The sequence below is a fragment of the Oncorhynchus keta genome, chromosome 21, assembly GCF_023373465.1.
Source record: "Oncorhynchus keta strain PuntledgeMale-10-30-2019 chromosome 21, Oket_V2, whole genome shotgun sequence".
In the NCBI taxonomy this organism is placed as follows: domain Eukaryota; kingdom Metazoa; phylum Chordata; class Actinopteri; order Salmoniformes; family Salmonidae; genus Oncorhynchus; species Oncorhynchus keta.
The window spans coordinates 36211756-36232657 of NC_068441.1; the positions used below are offsets into that span (position 1 = coordinate 36211756).

Genomic DNA, 20902 nt, shown 5'->3' on the forward strand with positions numbered 1-20902 from the left:
GCGTCAAAGTTTCTCACGCGCAGATTTGTATGTTCACTTCAGCGCAAGCTTTCGAACCTAGTAAATTACTTTTAACCAAAGAAATGGTTGGGCAGTGAAGGTAGCTCGCTTTTATATTACCATATATTTCAACAAGTTTAAAACAAAAGTCTTTAGCAAAATAAGGATTTTTACTTTGATAGCCTGTTTTGTTTCGGCCAAAATAGGTCAGGTTGCTTTCACACAAGCTAGTTAACGTAGCTAGCTAGGTTCGAGGTTAGCATAACGTTAGCGATAGGCTAAAGCTGTCAGTTGAACCAGTTCTGTAGCACATTTATCTTCTTTATTGTCAACCAACAAAAGATGGCAACTCACAAGGGATGTGCTCTGAAAGGCAAAGCAAAAGGCACTAAAACCACCTCAGGCAAACCCCATATGGAGGACTTCAATGGGAGTTTCAACAAAGAAAACCTTCAAGGTAGTTAACGTTATTCCTGAAAGTTGGTAGCTTATAAATCATGTGTTTTTTTTCTTCATGACATACTATCTAATAGTCTACTTTATTTTTTTATATTTTTTTAATTTTTTACAGTAGTTGAGGCTGAGACATTGAGAGGAAGGAAACGTCTCTCAGAGGCAGATGATGACATTGACATTGACATCACCAAAGGGTAGGCCAAGCTTTTGTCAAAGTGCAGTGGTGTAAAGTACTTAAATACTTCAAAGTACTACTTAAGTAGTTTTGTTGGGTACTTTACTTTACTATTTATATTTTTGACAACTTTTACTTCATTACATTCCAAAATAAAATAATGTACTTTTTACTTCATCCATTTTCCCTGACACCCAAAAGTACTCGTTACATTTTGGATGCTTAGCAGGACAGGAAAATGGTCCAATTTAGACACTTATCAAGAGAGCATCCCTGGTCATCCCTACTTTCTCTGATCAGGTGGACTCACTAAACACAAATCCTTTGCAAATTATGTCTGAGTGTTGGAGTGTGCACCTGGCTGTCAATAAATACATTTAAAAAACGAAAATTGTGCCATGTTGTTTGCTTAGGGACAGACCGAAATTGACTCGGGGGAAGGGGCTGGTTCAACTCAAGGTGGCATTTAAAAAAATGCGCCCCCTCCCTAAAGTTCAAACTATTTTCACATGACCCTCCCCTTGTACTGTAATATAAATTGAACAACATTCCCCCTCAGAATTAACTCAAAATAATGTTTACGAGCACAAACAAACAATGACTGTAGCGATGCTGTGGTTATAAATGTGAATATTGAATTTGCCACTTCAGCAGATTTTTGTGGCACAGTTGATGTTGGGGCTTCGGGCCAGAAGGTTGAGGGTTCACCAACCACCACAGACGCGCTCACTCTCTGCTTGTTTCATTACACTACAATCGGAACTGGCTGCAGACAATGATCAGCTAGAGCTTACCCTGTGTGCACCTACGTTAAAAATGGTGCTGACAGAGAGGACTGCCTTGCTTCTTGCTCTTGGGAATTACAAGTATTTTGCTACACCCGCAATAATATCTGCTAAACACGTGTATGTGACCAATAGAATGTGCTTTGATTTACGGGGAACTCTGATGTTCAACATTCTGATGACAATCATAATTATATAAAATATATGCAACCAATTTGCCACCAACAGGTTTCTGTGCCAATGCACCACACAACTAATAAACAAGCATACCAACTTCTGGCACTTCAATTTCATGGTTTGCGTTTTCAACACCACAATAAATAGACTATGGCTGCCACACAGTTTGGATTGATTGATTGTATTTGTCAGTTTAAAAAAATGCATATATACCTCCCAAAAAATGTAAGTGACCGATATTGCACAATAAAGTCAGATTGTGGTCCCTGTTTTTTACGTAAAAACATTTACAATTACCCAGATACAGATCTCTCCAGAGATGTTTGATCGGGTTCAAGTCCGGGATCTAACTGGGCCACTCAAAGACATTCAGAGACTTGTCCCGAAGCCACTCCTGCATTGTCTTGGCTGTGTGCTTAGGGTCATTCGCCCCAGTCTGAGGTCCTGAGTGCTCTGGGGCAGGTTTTCATCAAGGCTCTCTCCTTACTTTGCTCCATTCATCTTTCCCTTGATCCTGACTAGTCTCCCAGTACCTGCCGCTGAAAAACATCCTCACAGCATGATGCTGCCACCACCATGTTTCACCGTAGAGATGGTGCCAGAGCTCCTCCAGATGTGACACTTGGCATTCAGGCCAAAGAGTTCAATCTTGGTTTCATCAGACCAGACATTCTTGTTTCTCATGGTCTGAGAGTTCTTTAGGTGCCTTTTGGCAAACTCCAAGCATGCTGTCTTTTACATGTGCCTTTCACTGAGGAGTGGCTTCCGTCTGGCCACTCTACCATAAAGGCCTGATTGGTGGAGTGCTGCAGAGATGGTTATCCTTCTGGAAGGTTCTCCCAACTCTATAGAGGAACTCTGGATCTCTGTCAGAGTGACCATCAGAACCGTGGTGACCTCGCAGACCACGACCCTTCTCCCCCGATTGCTCAGTTTGGCCGGGCGGCCAGCTCTAAAAAGAGTCTTGGTGGGTCCAAACTTCTTCCATTTAAGAATGATGGAGGCCACTGTGTTCTTGGGGACCTTCAATGGTTCAGAAATGTTTTGGTACACTTCCTCAGATCTGTGCCTCGGAGCTGTACGGACAATTCCTTTGACCTCATGGCTAGGTTTTTGCTTTGACATGCACTGTCAACTGTGGGACCTTATATAGACAGGTGTGTTCCTTTCTAAATCATGTCCAATCAATTGAATTTAGCACAGGTGGACTCCAATTAAGTTGTGGAAACATCTCAAGGATGTTCAATGGAAACAGGATGCACCTGAGCTCTGTTTTTATTGGTAATACATTTGCCAAATTTTCTAAAAACCTGTTTTGACTTTGGCATTATGGGTTATTGTGTGTAGATTGATGAGGGAAAATAAATATTTAATCAATTTTAGAATAAAGCTGCATCGTAACAAAATGTGTAAAAAGTCTAGGGGTCTGAATACTTTCTCTCTCTATATATATATATATATATATATATGAAGGAAGTGACGCTTAGACCTAACCCCAGAGAGATAGATATGCCGGTGGCAATGTACGAGACCGACATACATTTCTTTATGTCAGATGGCTACTTCGTCTGCTATACAGATATAGATGTACAGAAGGAGGGTAATTTGTTCATGTTCGATCAGAATATTTTGTATAAAGATAATTATATTGTTAGATGATAGGAGTAACTGGTAGGCCTGAAACATTCTTCCTCACCTCAAGTTCAAATGTCAGAGTCAGTTGGAGCACCGGGGTGCACTGCCTTCATATCATAGGCCTGCAGTAGCTAAAGCTTAATAATAGACACACCATACCAAACCTCCACAAACGTTTCGAAACTTTATTACGGTAATATCAAAATTACGTCTCCTTAACTCTCCTCAAATTACAAAAAAAAGTTTGACAACCCTCTCCTATTTTGGATTGCCCCTCCCTCCCAGTAAATGTTGATCCATCCCTTAATAAGGATTTTTTAAATGATTTATACTTTTACTTTTGATACTTAAGTATATTTTTGCAATTACATTTACTTTTGGTACTTAAGTATAGTGAAATCCAAATACCTTTACTCAAGTAGTATTTTACTGGGTGACTTTCACTTTTACCAGAGTCCTTTTCTATGAAGGTAATGTATATTTACTTTAACTCAAGTGTGACAGTTGGGCACTTTTTCCACCAATGACAAAATTACATTAATTTGACTGAGGTGTAGAACATACAGTATTATCCTGTGTGAGTTAAGTTATGGTTCACATTGTCATTCAATTAATATATTATGTCTTCATCCACAGAGGGGATATGATGACCATGTTGGACAGATTTGGAGGTATTGGGTTTTCCAAAGGATAATCTGATTTTCTCTACTAGAATCTTCTCTAATCTCTCTGTCTTTATATTCCATACTCTGGCCTTGCACACTGATTGGTATAGGGATTGTTTCTCATCACTGAATTTTGCTTTGCATCTATGAGCCTCTTTTTCTTCTTACTGCTAGCGGACATCAACAAAGCTTTCCTGGCAAAACGCAAACGCTTGGAAACGTTCACCAAGTCCTCTGTGAAGACCAGCCATCAGAAGATTGAGCAGTTATGGAGGGTCCAACAAAGAGACAGGTGATTACACTAGAGTGAAAGAAGGGTGCAAGTGTGTGTGTGTGTGTAACCTGATTTATATGATATCAATTCTGCAGGAGTAAAGTGACAGAAGACTACTGCACCCAGTTCAATGCAGTCTTCAACCAGTGGGACACAGATGTGCAAAAGTCCAAGGATAACGAGGAGAAACTACTGGTATTGCTCTGTCAGGGCTCTGAAAAATCTTCAACCTATTTCTATTCTCTACCTAATAAAGAGTTACACTGGCGTAACTAAGGCATCTAAGCGTAGGTGTGTGTGTTCCTGGCCATAGAGCATGTTCCAGCACCAGCAGAAAATGTTTCAGCACATGAGGGCCTCCCAAAGCCAGAGACTGAAGACTCTCAAGCAGCTGCTAGAGCAGTACATCCAGGTATATTCTCACATAGTAGGCTTTGCGATTTTAAATATATGTCCCAGCTGGTTCTCACACCACCTTGTTTCGCCGTGCTGGTAGAGCCTTGATACAATGGAGAAGACCCATATCAGCCAGCAGGGTGCTGTGCAGGGCGAGCTGCGCCAGGAAATGGCACTGTTTCAGAAAAAGATCCTCATGGACACAGTAAGTAACATGACAGATCAACTTACTAAACACATTGTTTACATGCCTTGTGTCACCCTTAGCTTAGCTGAAACATTGATAATGATACAAATTGATGTGCAGTTTTGAAAATGAGTGTATTGAGCATCATGAGCGTGGACCATGAGCATAGTATTTAGAAAATGACACTATTCATCATAAATCATTTAGGTCAGATTTCAACTAACAATACTTTTTTTATTTTTATTAACAGCAACAGCAAGAGATGGCTACAGTGCGCAAGTCTCTGCAGACGATGCTGATGTAAATTATTTAGATTGAAGGGAGCCAAGAAGAATCAAGTTTAGTTTATGACTGTGTTCCAGATAGACCTTTACAATGGCCAGAGAAGTGTTAAACATCTCAGGAACAATATCAACCTTGATTCTTTAATCTGCAAATACCAGTAATGGTTCCAGGGAGATGGGAGTTTTGAAATCTTACATTTATGGAAGTATGGTGTGTACATGTAGCATTGCATTTCTGTTATCAACTGCTTCATTCTATGTTAAATCTACTTAATTAAACCCTGGTTGAGACAGGGATGGAGAAATTAAATGTGACTTTAGTTGCTAAAATGTTGTCAGGAATTAAGACCATCTGTTATTGTAAGTATATAAACATGTATCACAAATGACACTAGGTAGCAACTTACATGTGTGAATATTACATTTTTATTTGCGTTAGTGAGGGAGAGATTATTGAGTGATCTTGTTGTTCTTTTGTCACAACCTATGAACATACTTGTCTGAAAACTAATATACCTGAGCTTGACAGTCCAGGCCAAAATAAAAACAGTAACGAGTGAAAACACAGTACATACACACAGAGGAGACAAATTAGGGGCATGTTATGAGGCTTGACTATCATACAACAGAAAATTAAACAAACTGTTTAAGGCATCCTTTTACTTATCTGAGAATGTACTAGTCAATGAGAGCACTGATCTGACATCAGCAACTACACACACACGTTGTATGAGCTCAGTAACTTTCATACCAACAACATTACACACAGAAATAAAAGTCAGTTTCTATTGATTCTGATGACTGAATTATAAGCAGACTGCCAGGTATGTAGCTGCAAAAACATGGTACAGACAAATATGATTAGGGCACAGTCAGATAATCCTTTTTGTTTCACACGAAAGCTCCCCAAATCTCCCAAAACACTTAATTGCTGTATGTGGACCTGGCACAGTGCAGATCGTGCTACATAAAGAAAGTTGTTATTGTGTTAGGTCATTTTAAAGGAAATTCATAAAAAAAAAAAAGTAGACTCAGAAAACATGTCCTTAGATTGTAGATATAAACAAGCTTTGGATAGCTCTACATTATCAGTCAAAATCACCTTTCAACACATTGTGTTGAGGCGGCAGGTAGCCTAGTTAGAGCGTTGGGCCAGTAACCGAAAGGTTGCTAGTTTCCCAAGCTGACAAGGTAAAAATATGTAATTCTGCCCCTGAACAAGGCAGTTAATCCACTGTTCCTAGGCTGTCATTGTAAATAAGAATTTGTTCTTAACTGACTTTCCTACTTAAACACTTTTTTTTTTACAAGTAGACTAATTAAAAAAACATTTAGAAACAGGCTGTAGGACTAAAGTTACTAATTGTCATTTAGCTGTGGTATCAGGCACACCATTGAACAAACAAAGAACGCAGACAACATATTTAGCTTCAAATTATAAGAATGACTACTTTTTGGGGAGAAAATCACATTACTTTTCTTCATTAATTAAGGGTGCATCAACACTTGGCATTTTCTTTGAGCAGTCTGAGCAAATTGCAATGCTTCAGTATCAGAGGGCAGAAATGCAACAGGCCAAGAAAATTACAAACGGGTACAAAAAAAATAAAGCAAGAAAACTGCTGCAAGTTTTTTTTAAATGATTTGTTAAACAAACTTTTCCTTCTTTAAAAGCAATATTAGACAGGATATACAGAATAGGATTCCCAAGACAACCATTAGCAATCCTGCATGTGGTGCTATAAGTGTTGTGTAATGTTTGTGGCTTTAGAGACAAATGCTTGAGCCATTTGAGGGAAACGAGGCTCGAGACACCAATCTTTTCAAAAGGTGCAATACTATTTGAATACTTTACAATAATTTGTTGTAAGCCATTGATCAGGGGCACCCTAAAATAACATAATTTTTTTTTACAGAAATCCGAATTTAAATGCAATCATAATTATTGCAGGGTTAGTAATACCACTTATGCAAGATTGATCGATGTGCCAGGTGAGACATTTTGAAATAATAGAACAGCACAACTATCAACACTAATAGTTATATATTTTTGAAACTGAAAAGGTTATGCAAATATTACAAAACAAAACTGAAAGCAGACAGACATCCTGTGTAAATCACTTCCTATGCTCTACATTTTCTTGTAGAGAACAAACACACCATCAACAAGAAATGTTTGTTTTAAAGTACAATAACAATTATTAAATGAATAAGGTAGCACCTATTCAAACCCATTGCATTCTTGCACTAATTTACCCTCTCTGGCACAGAGGAGACCACTCAGTACATTTCCTACATGTGACCATTCACTGCAGAAAAAAGGGACAAATCATTATTTTTGTCTAGGAATCTGACTACTGTAACAAGATGAAATCAACACAAATTGCACAAAGCAGTGATGGAAAATAACATAACACCTCATCTATCCCCTCATTCACTCTGAACCTCTACCGGTAATAGATCCACCCCAACACATGTACAAAAGGGTAAAGAAAGAGTGACGACTAGCAATCTAACATGAAGAGAGGGAGAGAGGTGGGGGGGGGAGAAAGAGTGTAATAGTTCTGTGTCCTCACTGAAGGGTGGAGGGGGTCAATGGCTTGATTCTGAAGACAAAGATGTGAAGATGGGAGGCGATCTGGTTGCAAACACTGACACAGTAACGCACCAAGTCAACGAAAGACAGGATCTGCAGACGGAAAGCGGAAGAGAAAATTAAGTCAGAAAACATGATAGACATAACTGTAGATAATAGACCCTGTGAGTAGATGATGGATGATGCCGAAGTATCAAAGGGTTGTGATATTAGTTACAAATAAATGTGGCATTAGACTGAAAACATGCGCCTCTGAAAAAGGTACAGCAAATCAGTGTTGCATGTGAAACGACTGATGGTTAATTTCAAAGAAAATGATGGTTAATTTCAAAGAAAATGTTCTCATGTGAACACATGCTGTAGATTGCATGTCCTCTTACTTAGTTGTGGAATGACCACCCTGGCCTTGCTCAGGTACTATGGACCTCTATACCATGGAAGTGTGTGTGTACTCACCACTGCAATCCACAGCACCAGGTATTCATCAATAAAACTGTTGAAATACTGGTCCAGGAACAGCAGGCCTGGCCCCAGGAATGCTATATCATGTAGATGCATCTCACTCTTTGTCATATGTGCTACCTGAAACAAACAAGACACAGGCAAGAGTCGTGGTTTAATCAGCAAGCACATTTGCATGGATGATATTCATTTACATCATACACGTTCATGCATCAAGTACATTTACATCAACATTAATGTTCAGGGTGGGCGGGAATTTAATTCCACCAATAAGCAGCACACCACACTTACAACTAATTTGTTGGTGATCTTGGCTGACACAAAACCAAAGGCCAGGATATAAACACAGGGGTGCTTCTCAAAGAGCTGGATAGCGGACTTCTTATAGATCATCATGGCCAGTATTATTACTGAGCCTATATGTAACACGGGAGATAGGACACTGGTTCCCTGGAGAGGAGAGAGAGAGAGAAAGAAGAGTCCAAATCAGTGGACATATTATTAAATAGGCCTAGATGATATGTGAGTGCAGCTTGGTGAAAGAAAACACACACAGTAAGGAATGCTGGTGGACACATCTAGGTGTTAAGTCATAATACGCAGTAATTCCCCCGAAGGAAAACATGGGTGGCCTTGCCTAAAATAAATATTGTCAAGTGACACTCATATCGCTCGGCCAACTGAACTGAGCTGGGATCAGGTCCAACAGTCTTAATACACATCCTTAATTTCCGCCGAAGCTAATAGACAGCTCAAGCAAATGGATGAAACTGACAGACAAGCACAGTCATCAAGCCAGCATCGTCATCTAAAAAGTACATTGTGTCAAAGTTGGTAAACATTTAGTTGAAGTCAGAGATTTACATACACTTAGGTTGGGGTCATTAAAACTCGTTTTTCCAACCACTCCATACATTTCTTGTTAACAAACTATCGCAAGTCAGTTAGGACATCTACTTTGTGCATGACAAGTAGTTTTTCCAACAATTGTTGAAAAAAAATATGATTTCACATTACAATTCCAGTTGGGTCAGAAGTTTACATAAACTAAGTTGACTAAGCCTTTAAAAAGCTTAGAAAATACCAGAAAATTATGTCATGGCTTTAGAAGCTTCTGAAAAGCTAATTGACATAATTTGAGTCAATTGGAGGTGTACCTGTGGATGTATTTCAAGGCCTAGCTTCAAGCTCAGTGCCTATTTGCTTGTCATCATGGGAAAAGCAAAAGAAATCCACCAAGACCTCAGAAAAAAAAAGAAAAAAAAAAGAAAAAAAAATAGTAGACCTCCACAAGTCTGGTTCATCCTTGAGAGCAATTTCCAAACGCCTGAAGGTACCACATGCATCTGTACGAACAATAGTACGCAAGTATAAACACCATGGGACAACACAGCCATCATACCACTCAGGAAGGAGACACGTTCTTTCTCCTAGAGATGAACGTACTTTGGTGCGAAAAGTGCAAATCAATCCCAGAACAACAGCAAAGGACCTTGTACAAAACGGGTACAAAAGTATCTATATCCACAATAAAACAAGTTCTATATCGACATAACCTGAAAGGCCACTCGCTCAGCAAGGAAGAAGCCACTGCTCCAAAACCGCCATAAAAAAGCCAAACCACCGTTTGCAACTGCACATAGGGACAAAGATCATACTTTTTGGAGTAATGTCCTCTGGTCTGATGAAACAAAAATAGAACTATTTGGCCATAATGACCATCGTTATATTTGGAGGAAAAAGGGGGAGGCTTGCAAGCCGAAGAACACCATCCCAACCGTGAAGCACGGGGGTGGACAGCATCATGGTGAGGGACTGGTGCACTTCACAAAATAGATGGCATCATGAGGCAGGACAATTATGTTGATATATTGAAACAACATCTCAAGGCATCAGTCAGGAAGTTAAAGCTTGATCGCAAATGGGTCTTCCAAATGGACAATGACCCCAAGTATACTTCCAAAGTTGTGGCAAAATAGTTTAAGGACAACAAAGTCAAGGTATTGGAGTGGCCATCAAAGCCCTGACCTCAATCCTATAGAAAACTTGTGGGCAGAACTGAAAAAGAGTGTGTGAGCAAGGAGGCCGACAAACCTGACTCAATTACACCAGCTCTATCAGGAGGAATGGGCCAAAATTCACCCAACTTATTGTGGGAAGATTGTGGAAGGCTACCCAAAATGTTTTACCTAAGTGAAACAATTTAAAGGTAATGCTACCAAATACTAATTGAGTGTATGTAAACTTCTGACCCACTGGGAATGTGATGAAAGAAATACAAGCTGAAATAAATCATTCACTATACTATTATTCTGACATTTCACATTCTTAAAATAAAGTGGTGAATCTAACTTAAATGTAAATGTAAAATAAAGTGGTGAATCTAACTGACCTAAAAAAGGGAATTTTTACTAGGATTAAAATGTCAGAAATTGTGAAAAACTGAGTTTAAATGTATTTGGCTAAGGTGTATGTAAACTTCCGACTTCAACAGTATTTGGGAGAATTCACCCTAGGCATTTTTGTAGATGTTTTTATTTTTTATTACACCTTTATTTAACCAGGTAAGCTAGTTGAGAACAAGTTCTCATTTACAACTGCGACCTGGCCAAGATAAAGCAAAGCAGTGCGACACAAACAACACCGAGTTACACATGGAATAAACACGCGTACAGTCAATAACACAATAGGGAAAAAAAGAAACTGTGTGCAAATTAAATAAGGAGGTAAGGCAATAAATAGGCCATAGTAGTAAAGTAATTACAATTTAGCAAATTAACACTGGAGTGATAGATGAGCACATGGTGATGTGCAAGTAGAAAGACTGGTGTGCAAAAGAGCAGAAAAGTAAATAAAAACAATATGGGGATGAGGTAGGTAGATTGGGTGGGCTATTTACAGATGGGCTATGTACAGCTGCAGAGATCGGTTAGCTGATGTTTAAAGTTAGTGAGGGAAATATAAGTCTCCAGCTTCAGTGATTTTTGCAATTCGTTCCAGTCATTGGCAGCAGAGAACTGGAAGGAAAGGCGGCCAAAGGAGGTGTTGGCTTTGGGGATGACCAGTGAGATATACCTGCTGGAGCGCGTGCTACGGGTGGGTGTTGTCGTGACCAGTGAGCTGAGATAAGGCGGAGCTTTACCTAACATAGACTTATAGATGACCTGGAGCCAGTGGGTCTGGCGATGAATAAGTAGCGAGGGCCAGCTGACTAGAGCATACAGGTTGCAGTGGTTGGTGGTATAAGGGGCTTTGGTGACAAAACGGATGGCATTGTGATAAACTGCATCCAGTTTGCTAAGTAGAGTATTGGAAGCTATTTTGTAAATTACATCGCCGATCGGTAGGATAGTCAGTGTGACGAGGGTATGTTTGGCGGTGTGAGTGAAGGAGGCTTTGTTTGCGAAATAGGAAGCCGATTCTAGATTTAATTTTGGATTGGAGATGTTTAATATGAGCCTGGAAGGAGAGTTTAGAGTCTAGCCAGACACCTAGGTATTTGTAGTTTTCCACATATTCTAAGTCAGAACCGTCCAGAGTATTGATGCTCGTCGGGCGGGCGAGTGCGAGCAGCTAACGGTTGAAAAGCATGCATTTGGTTTTACTAGCGTTTAAAAGCAGTTGGAGGACACGGAAGGAGTGTTGTATGGCATTGAAACTCGTTTGGAGGTTTGTTTGCACAGTGTCCAAAGAAGGGCCAGATGTATACAGAATCGTGTCTGCGTAGAGGTGGGTCAGGGAATCACCCGGAGCAAGAGCGACATCATTGATATATATAGAGAAAAGAGTCAGCCCGAGAATTGAACCCTGTGGTACTCCCATAGAGACCGTCAGAGGTCCGGACAACAGGCCCTCCGATTTAACACACTGAACTCTGTCTGAGAAGTAGTTGGTGAACCAGGCGAGACAGTCATTTGAGAAAACAAGGCTGTTGAGTCTGCCGATAAGAATACGGTGATTGACAGAGTCAAAAGCCTTGGCCAGGTGGATGAAGACAGCTGCACAGTACTGTCTTTTATTGATGGCAGTTATGATATCGTTTAGTACCTTGAGAGTGGCTGAGGTGCACCTGTGACCAGCTCGAAAACCAGATTGCACAGCTGAGAAGGTACGGTGGGATTCGAAATGGTCAATGATCTGTTTGTTAACTTGGCTTTCGAAGACTTTAGAAAGGCAGGGCAGGATGGATATAGGTCTAACAGTTTGGGTCTAGAGTGTCACTCCCTTTGAAGATGGGGATGACCGCAGCAGCTTTCCAATCTTTAGGGATCTCAGATGATACGAAAAAGAGGTTGAACAGACTGGTAATTGGGGTTGCAACAATGGTGGCGGATAATTTTAGAAAGAGAGGGTCCAGTTTGTCTAGCCCAGCTGATTTGTACGGGTACAGGTTTTGCATCTCTTTCAGAACATTGCCATCTGGATTTGGGTGAAGGAGAAGCTGGGGAGGCATGTACAAGTAGCTGCGGGGGGTGCAGAGCTTTTGGCCGGGGTTGGGGTAGCCAGGAGGAAAGCATGGCCAGCCTAGAGAAATGCTTATTAAAATTCTCGATTATCATGGATTTATTGGCGGTGACAGTGTTACCTAACCTCAGTACAGTGGTCAGCTGGGAGGTGCTGCTCTTATTCTCCACGGACTTTACAGTGTCCTAAAACCTTTTGGAGTTAGCTACAGGATGCACATTTCTGTTTGAAAAAGCTAGCCTTTGTTTTCCTGACTGACTGCGTATTGGTACTTGACTTCCCTGAAAAGTTGCATATCGCGGGGACTATTTGATGCGAATGCAGAACGCCACAGGATGTTTTTGTGCTGGTTGGGGGCAGTCAGGTCTGGAGTGAAGCAAGGGCTATATTTGTTCTTAGTTCTACATTTTTTCAAAGGGGCATACTTATTTAAGATGTGGTATGGGGTATGGTGGGGTGCGGATACAGTGCAGCTCAACCCAGGCACCGAGTGATGAGAGAGGTTGCATCTCTGGACAGGCTAGTTATGCTCGGTGAGGTCACCGCACGTGTGGGAGGTGGGACAAAGGAGGTATCTGAGGCATGTTGAGTAGGACTAGGGCCTCCGCATTAAACTAAAACAATGATAACTATCCTAAACAAGTGTACAAAGCATATTGACATTTGAGAGAGACAAAAAGCGAGGCATAAAGCAATCACAGGTGTTGATTGGGAGAGATAGCTCAGACAACAACGGGTAAGACAACAAAAGCTAATCAGCTAAGACAACAACAACAGGTAAAATGCCGATGAATGGGCACAGAGAGGGTCGGTTAACTACACAAGAGGGCCTGAGTTCGAGGCTTGGGCCAGCAGATAAACAAAAAAATAAACTAAATGGAGTACCGTGATTAATGAAAAGTCCAGCAGGCATCAGCTATGTAGCTAAGTGACCATAGGGTCCAGTGAACAGCAATAGATGAAACAGGGAAGCCACTGGGAAGTCGTTAATACGCTGGCACGCAGGAGACACAGCGTTTAAAGTTAGCAGGCCGGGGTAAGTAGAAGCGTCAGCTCCGATGCCCGACAAAGGCCTGTTGAGGGCACAGCGGATGGAGATACTTTGGTGGACCAGTCGTGGTGGTACGGCGGGGCGCCGTGTCGACAAAGGGTCCGGACCAGATGGCGAAAGAGGTATTGTAGTTGCAGTAATTTAGTTTGCTAGCCGGGAGATGCGCCTGGCTCGCAGCTAACTGGTGTTAGCTTCGGGACAGGGGCGTTAGCCACTATAGCCACTCGGTAGCAGTGATGATCCGATGCAAAGGTCCAGAGCTTACGGCAAGGATCCGGTGTAGTAGTGGATTCTAGCCATGCTGGGGTAGAGTCCGGGAGGCATCGGCTGAGTAGCCGAGTGATCACAGAGTCGGCCCGGAGGTGGGCCTGGCACAGGGCTAGCGTCGGGGCTGGGACACTCGGTGGCAGCTAGCTAGCTGTGATGATCAGGAGTAATGGTCCAGGGTTTACGGCAGGAATCCGGCGTTGTAGTGGAGAAAACAGTCTGATACTGGCAGTAGGCAAGTATCCAAGCTAATAAAAAGACATCTGGTGTCTGTGCAGAAGATAAAGGCCACTAGCAGTGGCCAACAATGACTAAATAGCTAATAGCTAATTAGCTGGCTAGCTTCTGATGGAGGTTCTGGCTATAAGGTCTAAAAAGAATTGCAGATCCGTGTCACATTGGGTGAGGTGGGTTACCGGAAGGTATATTTAATTTAAAAATGGAAAAGAGATTGAAAATATATACAAAAAAGACGAAAAATACAAAAAGTAAACTAGAGGACGACAAACCACGTCTGCACTGCTACGCCATCTTGGGGGGGAAAAAATCATGTTAAAAGGACTGGATTGATGTGAGCAATACATCAAAAGAAAACAGAGAACGTCAAAGGGAAAGGTGGGGACTACCATTTTGCTTAAGCCTATTCAGTTCTTTATGAAGGTCATGGACAGGTCAATTGTAGACTTACTGCTATTGTTGATCCATTTTTGCCCACACCTCCGGTAAATATAACCCGGAAGTAATTAGTACAGGAAAAGATAGCCCCTAAGAAAGTGCAGATGGCTGGAACTATTTTCATCTGGATGTTTATGACTGGGATCTGTGGAGGTGAGGGAGCAAGATATCATTTATTACAGCCAGTCAACACCATCAGTGTTCAGTACATTTCACAACTCTAAACATTGTTAGTAAGATGGTTCATTTCGTTCAAAAAACAGTTTCATTACTGAGTGAAATTGCATTTAATATAGTAAGGAATTACACTGTACACAGAATTAGAACATACCGATGCGGGCAGCGCGACCATTTTATTACCAGTGTTACGGCTTCATCATTCAGTTAGTCATGCCATTCATTTCAGTTACCAAAAGGCAATCAGTGGAAAGTTGAGCCATTCAGAATTACCAGTGACTGCCAAAAAGCAGATCCTCCCACGGCGGCCAGCAAATACATGATTATAATGAAGATTTGCACCTCAGTCACGTCAATGCTGAGAGGAGCAGGCAGAGAGGAGAGGTTAGTCAGAACACTCATCAACTCTGTCCATATGCACTGCGGCACAAGCTTGCACTAGTGCGTCTTCACCCAAACACTAACCACAGCTCTTCCAGTCAGATGTCAATCATGACACACTTATGGCAAACATATGCACGGAGTTTACAAAACATTAAGGACACCTGCTCTTTCCATGACATCGTATGATTCCCTGATAAAGGTTACAAAATATATATACAATAGACTGATCAAGTGTATCCAGGTGGAAGCTATGAGCTCTTATTGAGGTCACTTGTTAAATCCACTCCAATCAGTGTAGATGAAGGGGAGGAGACAGGTTAAAGAAGGATGTTAAAGCCTTGAGACAATTGAGACATGGATTGTGTGTGTATCATTCAGAAGGTGAATGGGCAAGACAAAAGATTGAAGTGCCTCTGAACAGGGTATGGTAGTAGGTGCCAGGCGCACCGGTTTGTGTCAAGAACTGCAACACTGCTGGCTTTTTCCACACTCAACAGTTTCCCTTCGTGTATCAAGAATGGTCCACAACTCAAAGGACATCCAGCAAACTTGATACAACTTTGGGAAGCATTGGAGTCAACATGGGCCAGCATCCCTGTGGAACGCATTCGACACCTTGCAGAGTCCATGCCCTGATGAATTGAGGCTGTTCCGAGGGCAAAGTGAAGGGGGTGCAACTCAATATTAGGAAGCTGTTCATAATGTTTTGCACACTTGGTGTATGTTGTGGTATTCTTTCAGTAGCATGGATCTAGTCCGTTTCTACTCATGAAATGGTTTGTTTTCAGACTGGGCAAGTGCAAAGATTTCCTCCCTCCCATTAGCTTGTGGCTAGAGGTCAGTGTATGGAGAAGCAGGGATCTAATTGGCTGAGGCTCACTGCATATCTGTCAGGCCAAGATGCTGTCTGTCAGAGATTTACCGTCACGTTCCACAAGAAGGGGCCTACAGTGGCTGTCAGCATCTGTAACAGCGCTAGACAGATCTGCAACTCTGTAATATCAAATCTACACACAGAGAACATTTTTCAAAATGCACTCCACTTTGAGAATAAAGGATATAAATACTTGATCATACGGATGCCTACACACACATGGGGATGTTACTGTGACCGTATTACCGCCGGTCACGAATCTAGAAGGCAGTCAAATTCCACGTGACCGTTTAGTCACGGTAATTAGACTTCTCCAAGCTCTGATGCTGCTGATGGTCATTAGTAGCCTACCAAACTTGCTAACTGCCTGGTACTCAGCACTCTATTGTCCCTCTAATCACTCTGACATTAACGCAAATGTATTTGAAAATCACTTCATGAGAGCCCATGAGCTCATGTTGCGCAACAATTAACGTAGTACACAATTTGAGGACACGTTTTTGGTCATGAGCACTACTTTCAAAACTACTGACTGAAATTATACAAAAGCTTAGTAGGTAGCCAACTAGTAAGTAGCCTAACTATCCAGCTGAGGCCACGGGGGACCACTCTGACCCACAATCTGGGAATGCCTTTGAGAACCCCTGACGCTCCTCGCTACACTAGAACTGCAGTGTAGATCCTATCTTTCACTTTTCATTCTAACCCATCACTTACCTCTCCCTTAATTCCCCATATCCACTCCCTCACCTACTACCAGCATCACTCTACTTCTCTAAAGCCACTCTTCTCCCTCCTCCCCATACACACGCACATGCCGAAGCGCAGGGTGCCGGAGACGTATGTCTGCCAGTGGGCACAGTAGAACATGAACATGCCAGCGAAACAGCAGAAGAACATCCAGTCAGGGTTGGTGCCCAGCTGCACTGCTATACTGGTGCCCAGGACCACAAACACTGAAAGAGAGAGAGGAAATGGAAACAGAGTCAATTAAATCCTAATAAGGCAAACAAAGTTATATGGAACACACACAGAGGGGCGGCTGTACCTGTGGAGAGGGAGTCACAGCCGTGGTCAAACAGTTCACCCAGCGGAGAGCTGCTATTAGTTCGTCTGGCCTGCTTCCCATCAATGGCATCCAGTGATTGGTACACAAACAGGCCCACCGCACACAGCAGGTATGCCCACAACGGTGCCTGACGAAAAAAGACGAGACCAAAGAATACTTAATGAATACTATAAAAAAAATGCCTTCCTCCCAATGGATTTTTTGGAGGGTGATGATAGTGTAATCTCTCAAAACATGTATAAATTGTGTTCTCAGAGAATCGGTGGGTATTATCATCAACAGAGAATCATCTGACATAAAACTTGATCTTCTGGCAGCTGTAGACTACACAAAGATATGTTGGAACTTGAATAAAAGAGGCTAATGTGTGGTTTGTTACCCTCTAAATAGATTTGGAACACAGCAGGGCTTTGTCCTTCATTAGTTAACCAGCATGGAGAGTTTCACAGCGTCATCAATGTGTCATGCCTTCATTTCCTGTCCCGTTTTCACTGGGTCTATGACGAGCTGACAGCAGTTTACACAGAGACCAAAACCAACCAGAATACGACACGTCCTGGCCTACAATTTAGAGGCTTCCCACTTGGCATTCATACAAATAACCACCCTGTTATTACAGAGCAGCTCATAGCCTCATACATTAAGCTTTTTATTCTTTCAGGTCCTCAGGCAGAAACAGGGATTTGGGGAGCAGGAGAGAAGGGGTTATGAAAGAGGACAGTACCAAGGGGTTGGCATGGAGTTATTGAAAAGTAGAGCAGGGTGGAAATATCTGCTGACTGCCTCTGTGTTATCAGTGAACATATGATTATGAATTTAATGGCAAGATGACAGGGCTGTGAAACTAAGAGTCCCTAGAGCAAGTGTACTTTGTTCAAACAGGACACGGTGACAAAATCAGTCCAGAAAACACCAGGTATCAGCTGCACTGTATACTCATAAAACACTGACACTCACACAGGCCAGGTTGTCTTAAATACTCCTAACCTGGGTCATCAGAAACAGGACACTGACTAGTACAGCATGTTAAGTAAATACCAACTTCTCTGGGCGATGAAACAGTGCTGCCACTAATGTTTTAGCTCTTTAACTATCACACCTCTAACCTGTTAACAGAATTATCACCTATTATGTCAGGTGTTGAATCATTCTTACAACCATGAACATGCTTCAAGAGGGCCACCATTGTTCCTGTTCCCAAGAAAGCTAAGGTAACTGAGCTAAACGACTACCGCCCCGTAGCACTCACTTCCGTCATCATGAAGTGCTTTGAGAGACTAATCAAGGACCATATCACCTCCACCCTACCTGACACCCTAGACCCACTCCAATTTGCTTACCGCCCAAATAGGTCCACAGACGATGCAATCTCAACCACACTGCACACTGCCCTAACCCATGTGGACAAGAGGAATACCTATGTGAGAATGCTGTTCATCGACTACAGCTCGGCATTCAACACCATAGTACCCTCCAAACTCGTCATTAAGCTCGAGACCCTGGGTCTCGACCCCGCCCTGTGCAACTGGGTACTGGACTTCCTGACGGGCCGCCCCCAGGTGGTGAGGGTAGGTAACAACATCTCCTCCCCGCTGATCCTCAACACTGGGGCCCCACAAGGGTGCGTTCTGAGCCCTCTCCTGTACTCCCTGTTCACCCACGACTGCGTGGCCACGCACGCCTCCAACTCAATCATCAAGTTTGCGGACGACACAACAGTGGTAGGCTTGATTACCAACAACGACGAGACGGCCTACAGGGAGGAGGTGAGGGCCCTCGGAGTGTGGTGTCAGGAAAATAACCTCACACTCAACGTCAACAAAACTAAGGAGATGATTGTGGACTTCAGGAAAGAGCAGAGGGAACACCCCCCTATCCACATCGATGGAACAGTAGTGGAGAGGGTAGCAAGTTAAGTTCCTCGGCATACACATCACAGACAAACTGAATTGGTCCACGCACACAGACAGCATCGTGAAGAAGGCGCAGCAGCGCCTCTTCAACCTCATGAGGCTGAAGAAATTTGGCTTGTCACCAAAAGCACTCAAACTTCTACAGATGCACAATCGAGAGCATCCTGGCGGGCTGTATCACCGCCTGGTACGGCAACTGCTCCGCCCTCAACCGTAAGGCTCTCCAGAGGGTAGTGAGGTCTGCACAACGCATCACCGGGGGCAAACTACCTGCCTTCCAGGACACCTACACCACCCGATGTTACAGGAAGGCCATAAAGATCATCAAGGACATCAACCACCCGAGCCACTGCCTGTTCACCCCGCTATCATCCAGAAGGCGGGGTCAGTACAGGTGCATCAAAGCTGGGACCGAGAGACTGAAAAACAGCTTCTATCTCAAGGCCATCAGACTGTTAAACAGCCACCACTAACATTGAGTGGCTGCTGCCAACACACTGACACAACTCCAGCCACTTTAATAATGGGAATTGATGGGAAATGTAAATATATCACTAGCCACTTTAAACAATGCTACCTTATATAATGTTACTTACCCTACATTATTCATCTCATATGCATACGTATATACTGTACTCTATATCATCGACTGCATCCTTATGTAATACATGTATCACTAGCCACTAACTATGCCACTTTGTTTACATACTCATCTCATATGTATATACTGTACTCGATACCATCTACTGTATCTTGCCTATGCTGCTCTGTACCATCACTCATTCATATATCCTCATGTACATATTCTTTATCCCCTTACACTGTGTATAAGACAGTAGTTTAGGAATTGTTAGTTAGATTACTTGTTGGTTATTACTGCATTGTCGGAACTAGAAGCACAAGCATTTCGCTACACTCGCATTAACATGCTAACCATGTGTATGTGACAAATAAAATTTGATTTGATTATAAGAGGTGTTGTGACATAGGTACACAGTCACTGAGATTCTCCCTCCAGAAGTAGTACCCTACCGAGCCTGTTCTCTGGGATAAACTCAATTCTCTAGTCTAGCGAGTCCAGTAAATTACATTCTCTGTTTGCCTTCCTTTGTTGCTCCACATTGTGAGCAAATATGGATGCAGAGTGATTTTTCAACCGTTGTCCTACAAAAAGGAAACAGTGGAGGGGGTGGATAACTTCAGAGACAGAGCTGTATTTACAGGGGGGGAGTTACGCTCGTCATCAAATCCTGTAACTTTTCTGAATTAAAACTACTCTAACCCACCTTTTAGTTGCCGACTGTTGAAGCAGTGACCTGTTAAGCAGCACAGTGGAAGTCAGGTGACACAGCAGTGATCTTCAAAGCTGCCTCCTGGAGACCCACAGGGTGTGCGGGCTTTTGTTCCAGCCCAGCACTAACACACCGGATTCAACTAATCATCAAGCCCTTGATTCATTCAATCAAGTGTGATACTGCTGGGGCGGAACAGTAGCCTGTACCCCCTGTGGGTGTCAGGGCCAGGATGAAAGAACATTTACATTAAAAAGACCCCTAAAATGAGAACATGTTTTGCCTTGCTTATAATGCTTGGTCTACTTTGTTATTTGTGGATTAAATTCAAATGGTCAAATATGCAGTCAGCTGCTAGCTGGGAAAGCTGGACTTGTAGGGATAATAAACATGTTGTTTTCTCCCATGGTTAAACTGGCTTCTATAACAAATAAGTAGGATGTTTACAAACACTCAGATTGGAGTCATTAAAACTTGTTTTTCAACCACTCCATAAATTTCTTGTTAACAAACTATAGTTTTGGCAAGTCGGTTAGGACATCTGTGTGCATGACACAAGTAATTTTTCCAACAATTGTTTACAGACAGATTATTTCACTGCATCACAATTCTAGTGAGTCAGAAGTTTACATACACTAAGTTGA

At 42.3% G+C, this 20902-nt stretch overlaps 2 protein-coding genes across 5 annotated transcripts in view; one reads left to right on the top strand and one right to left on the bottom strand.

The window, feature by feature from the left end:
* On the top strand, window positions 1–5367 carry LOC118400515 (synaptonemal complex protein 3-like). Of its 2 annotated transcripts, none has more exons than XM_035797451.2 (8): window positions 1–457; window positions 572–650; window positions 3865–3899; window positions 4068–4185; window positions 4263–4362; window positions 4481–4579; window positions 4664–4768; window positions 5001–5367. In XM_035797451.2, exons 1-8 carry the CDS (start codon window positions 343–345, stop codon window positions 5052–5054), a joined length of 705 nt encoding a protein of 234 aa, XP_035653344.1. In that variant the 5' UTR covers window positions 1–342; the 3' UTR covers window positions 5055–5367. The 2 variants fall into 2 exon arrangements, with proteins under 2 accessions (XP_035653344.1, XP_052329749.1); XM_052473789.1 differs by having other exon boundaries at window positions 575–650.
* A 75-nt stretch (window positions 5368–5442) lies between these two features.
* Window positions 5443–20902, bottom strand: part of LOC118400514 (choline/ethanolaminephosphotransferase 1-like) — a 30831-nt gene continuing 15371 nt past the window's right edge. For 2 of the 3 annotated variants that reach the window (XM_035797450.2, XM_035797448.2), the window contains exons 4-10: window positions 17033–17180; window positions 16799–16940; window positions 15000–15084; window positions 14563–14694; window positions 8384–8542; window positions 8087–8212; window positions 5443–7723 (exon numbers count right to left, since the gene is read on the bottom strand). In XM_035797450.2, the coding sequence (XP_035653343.1) occupies window positions 7607–7723; window positions 8087–8212; window positions 8384–8542; window positions 14563–14694; window positions 15000–15084; window positions 16799–16940; window positions 17033–17180 (909 nt within the window). In that variant the 3' untranslated portion in view covers window positions 5443–7606. Of the gene's footprint in view, window positions 7724–8086; window positions 8213–8383; window positions 8543–14562; window positions 14695–14999; window positions 15085–16032; window positions 16118–16798; window positions 16941–17032; window positions 17181–20902 lie in introns of all 3 variants that reach the window. The other variant, XM_035797449.2, reaches the window with a different exon arrangement.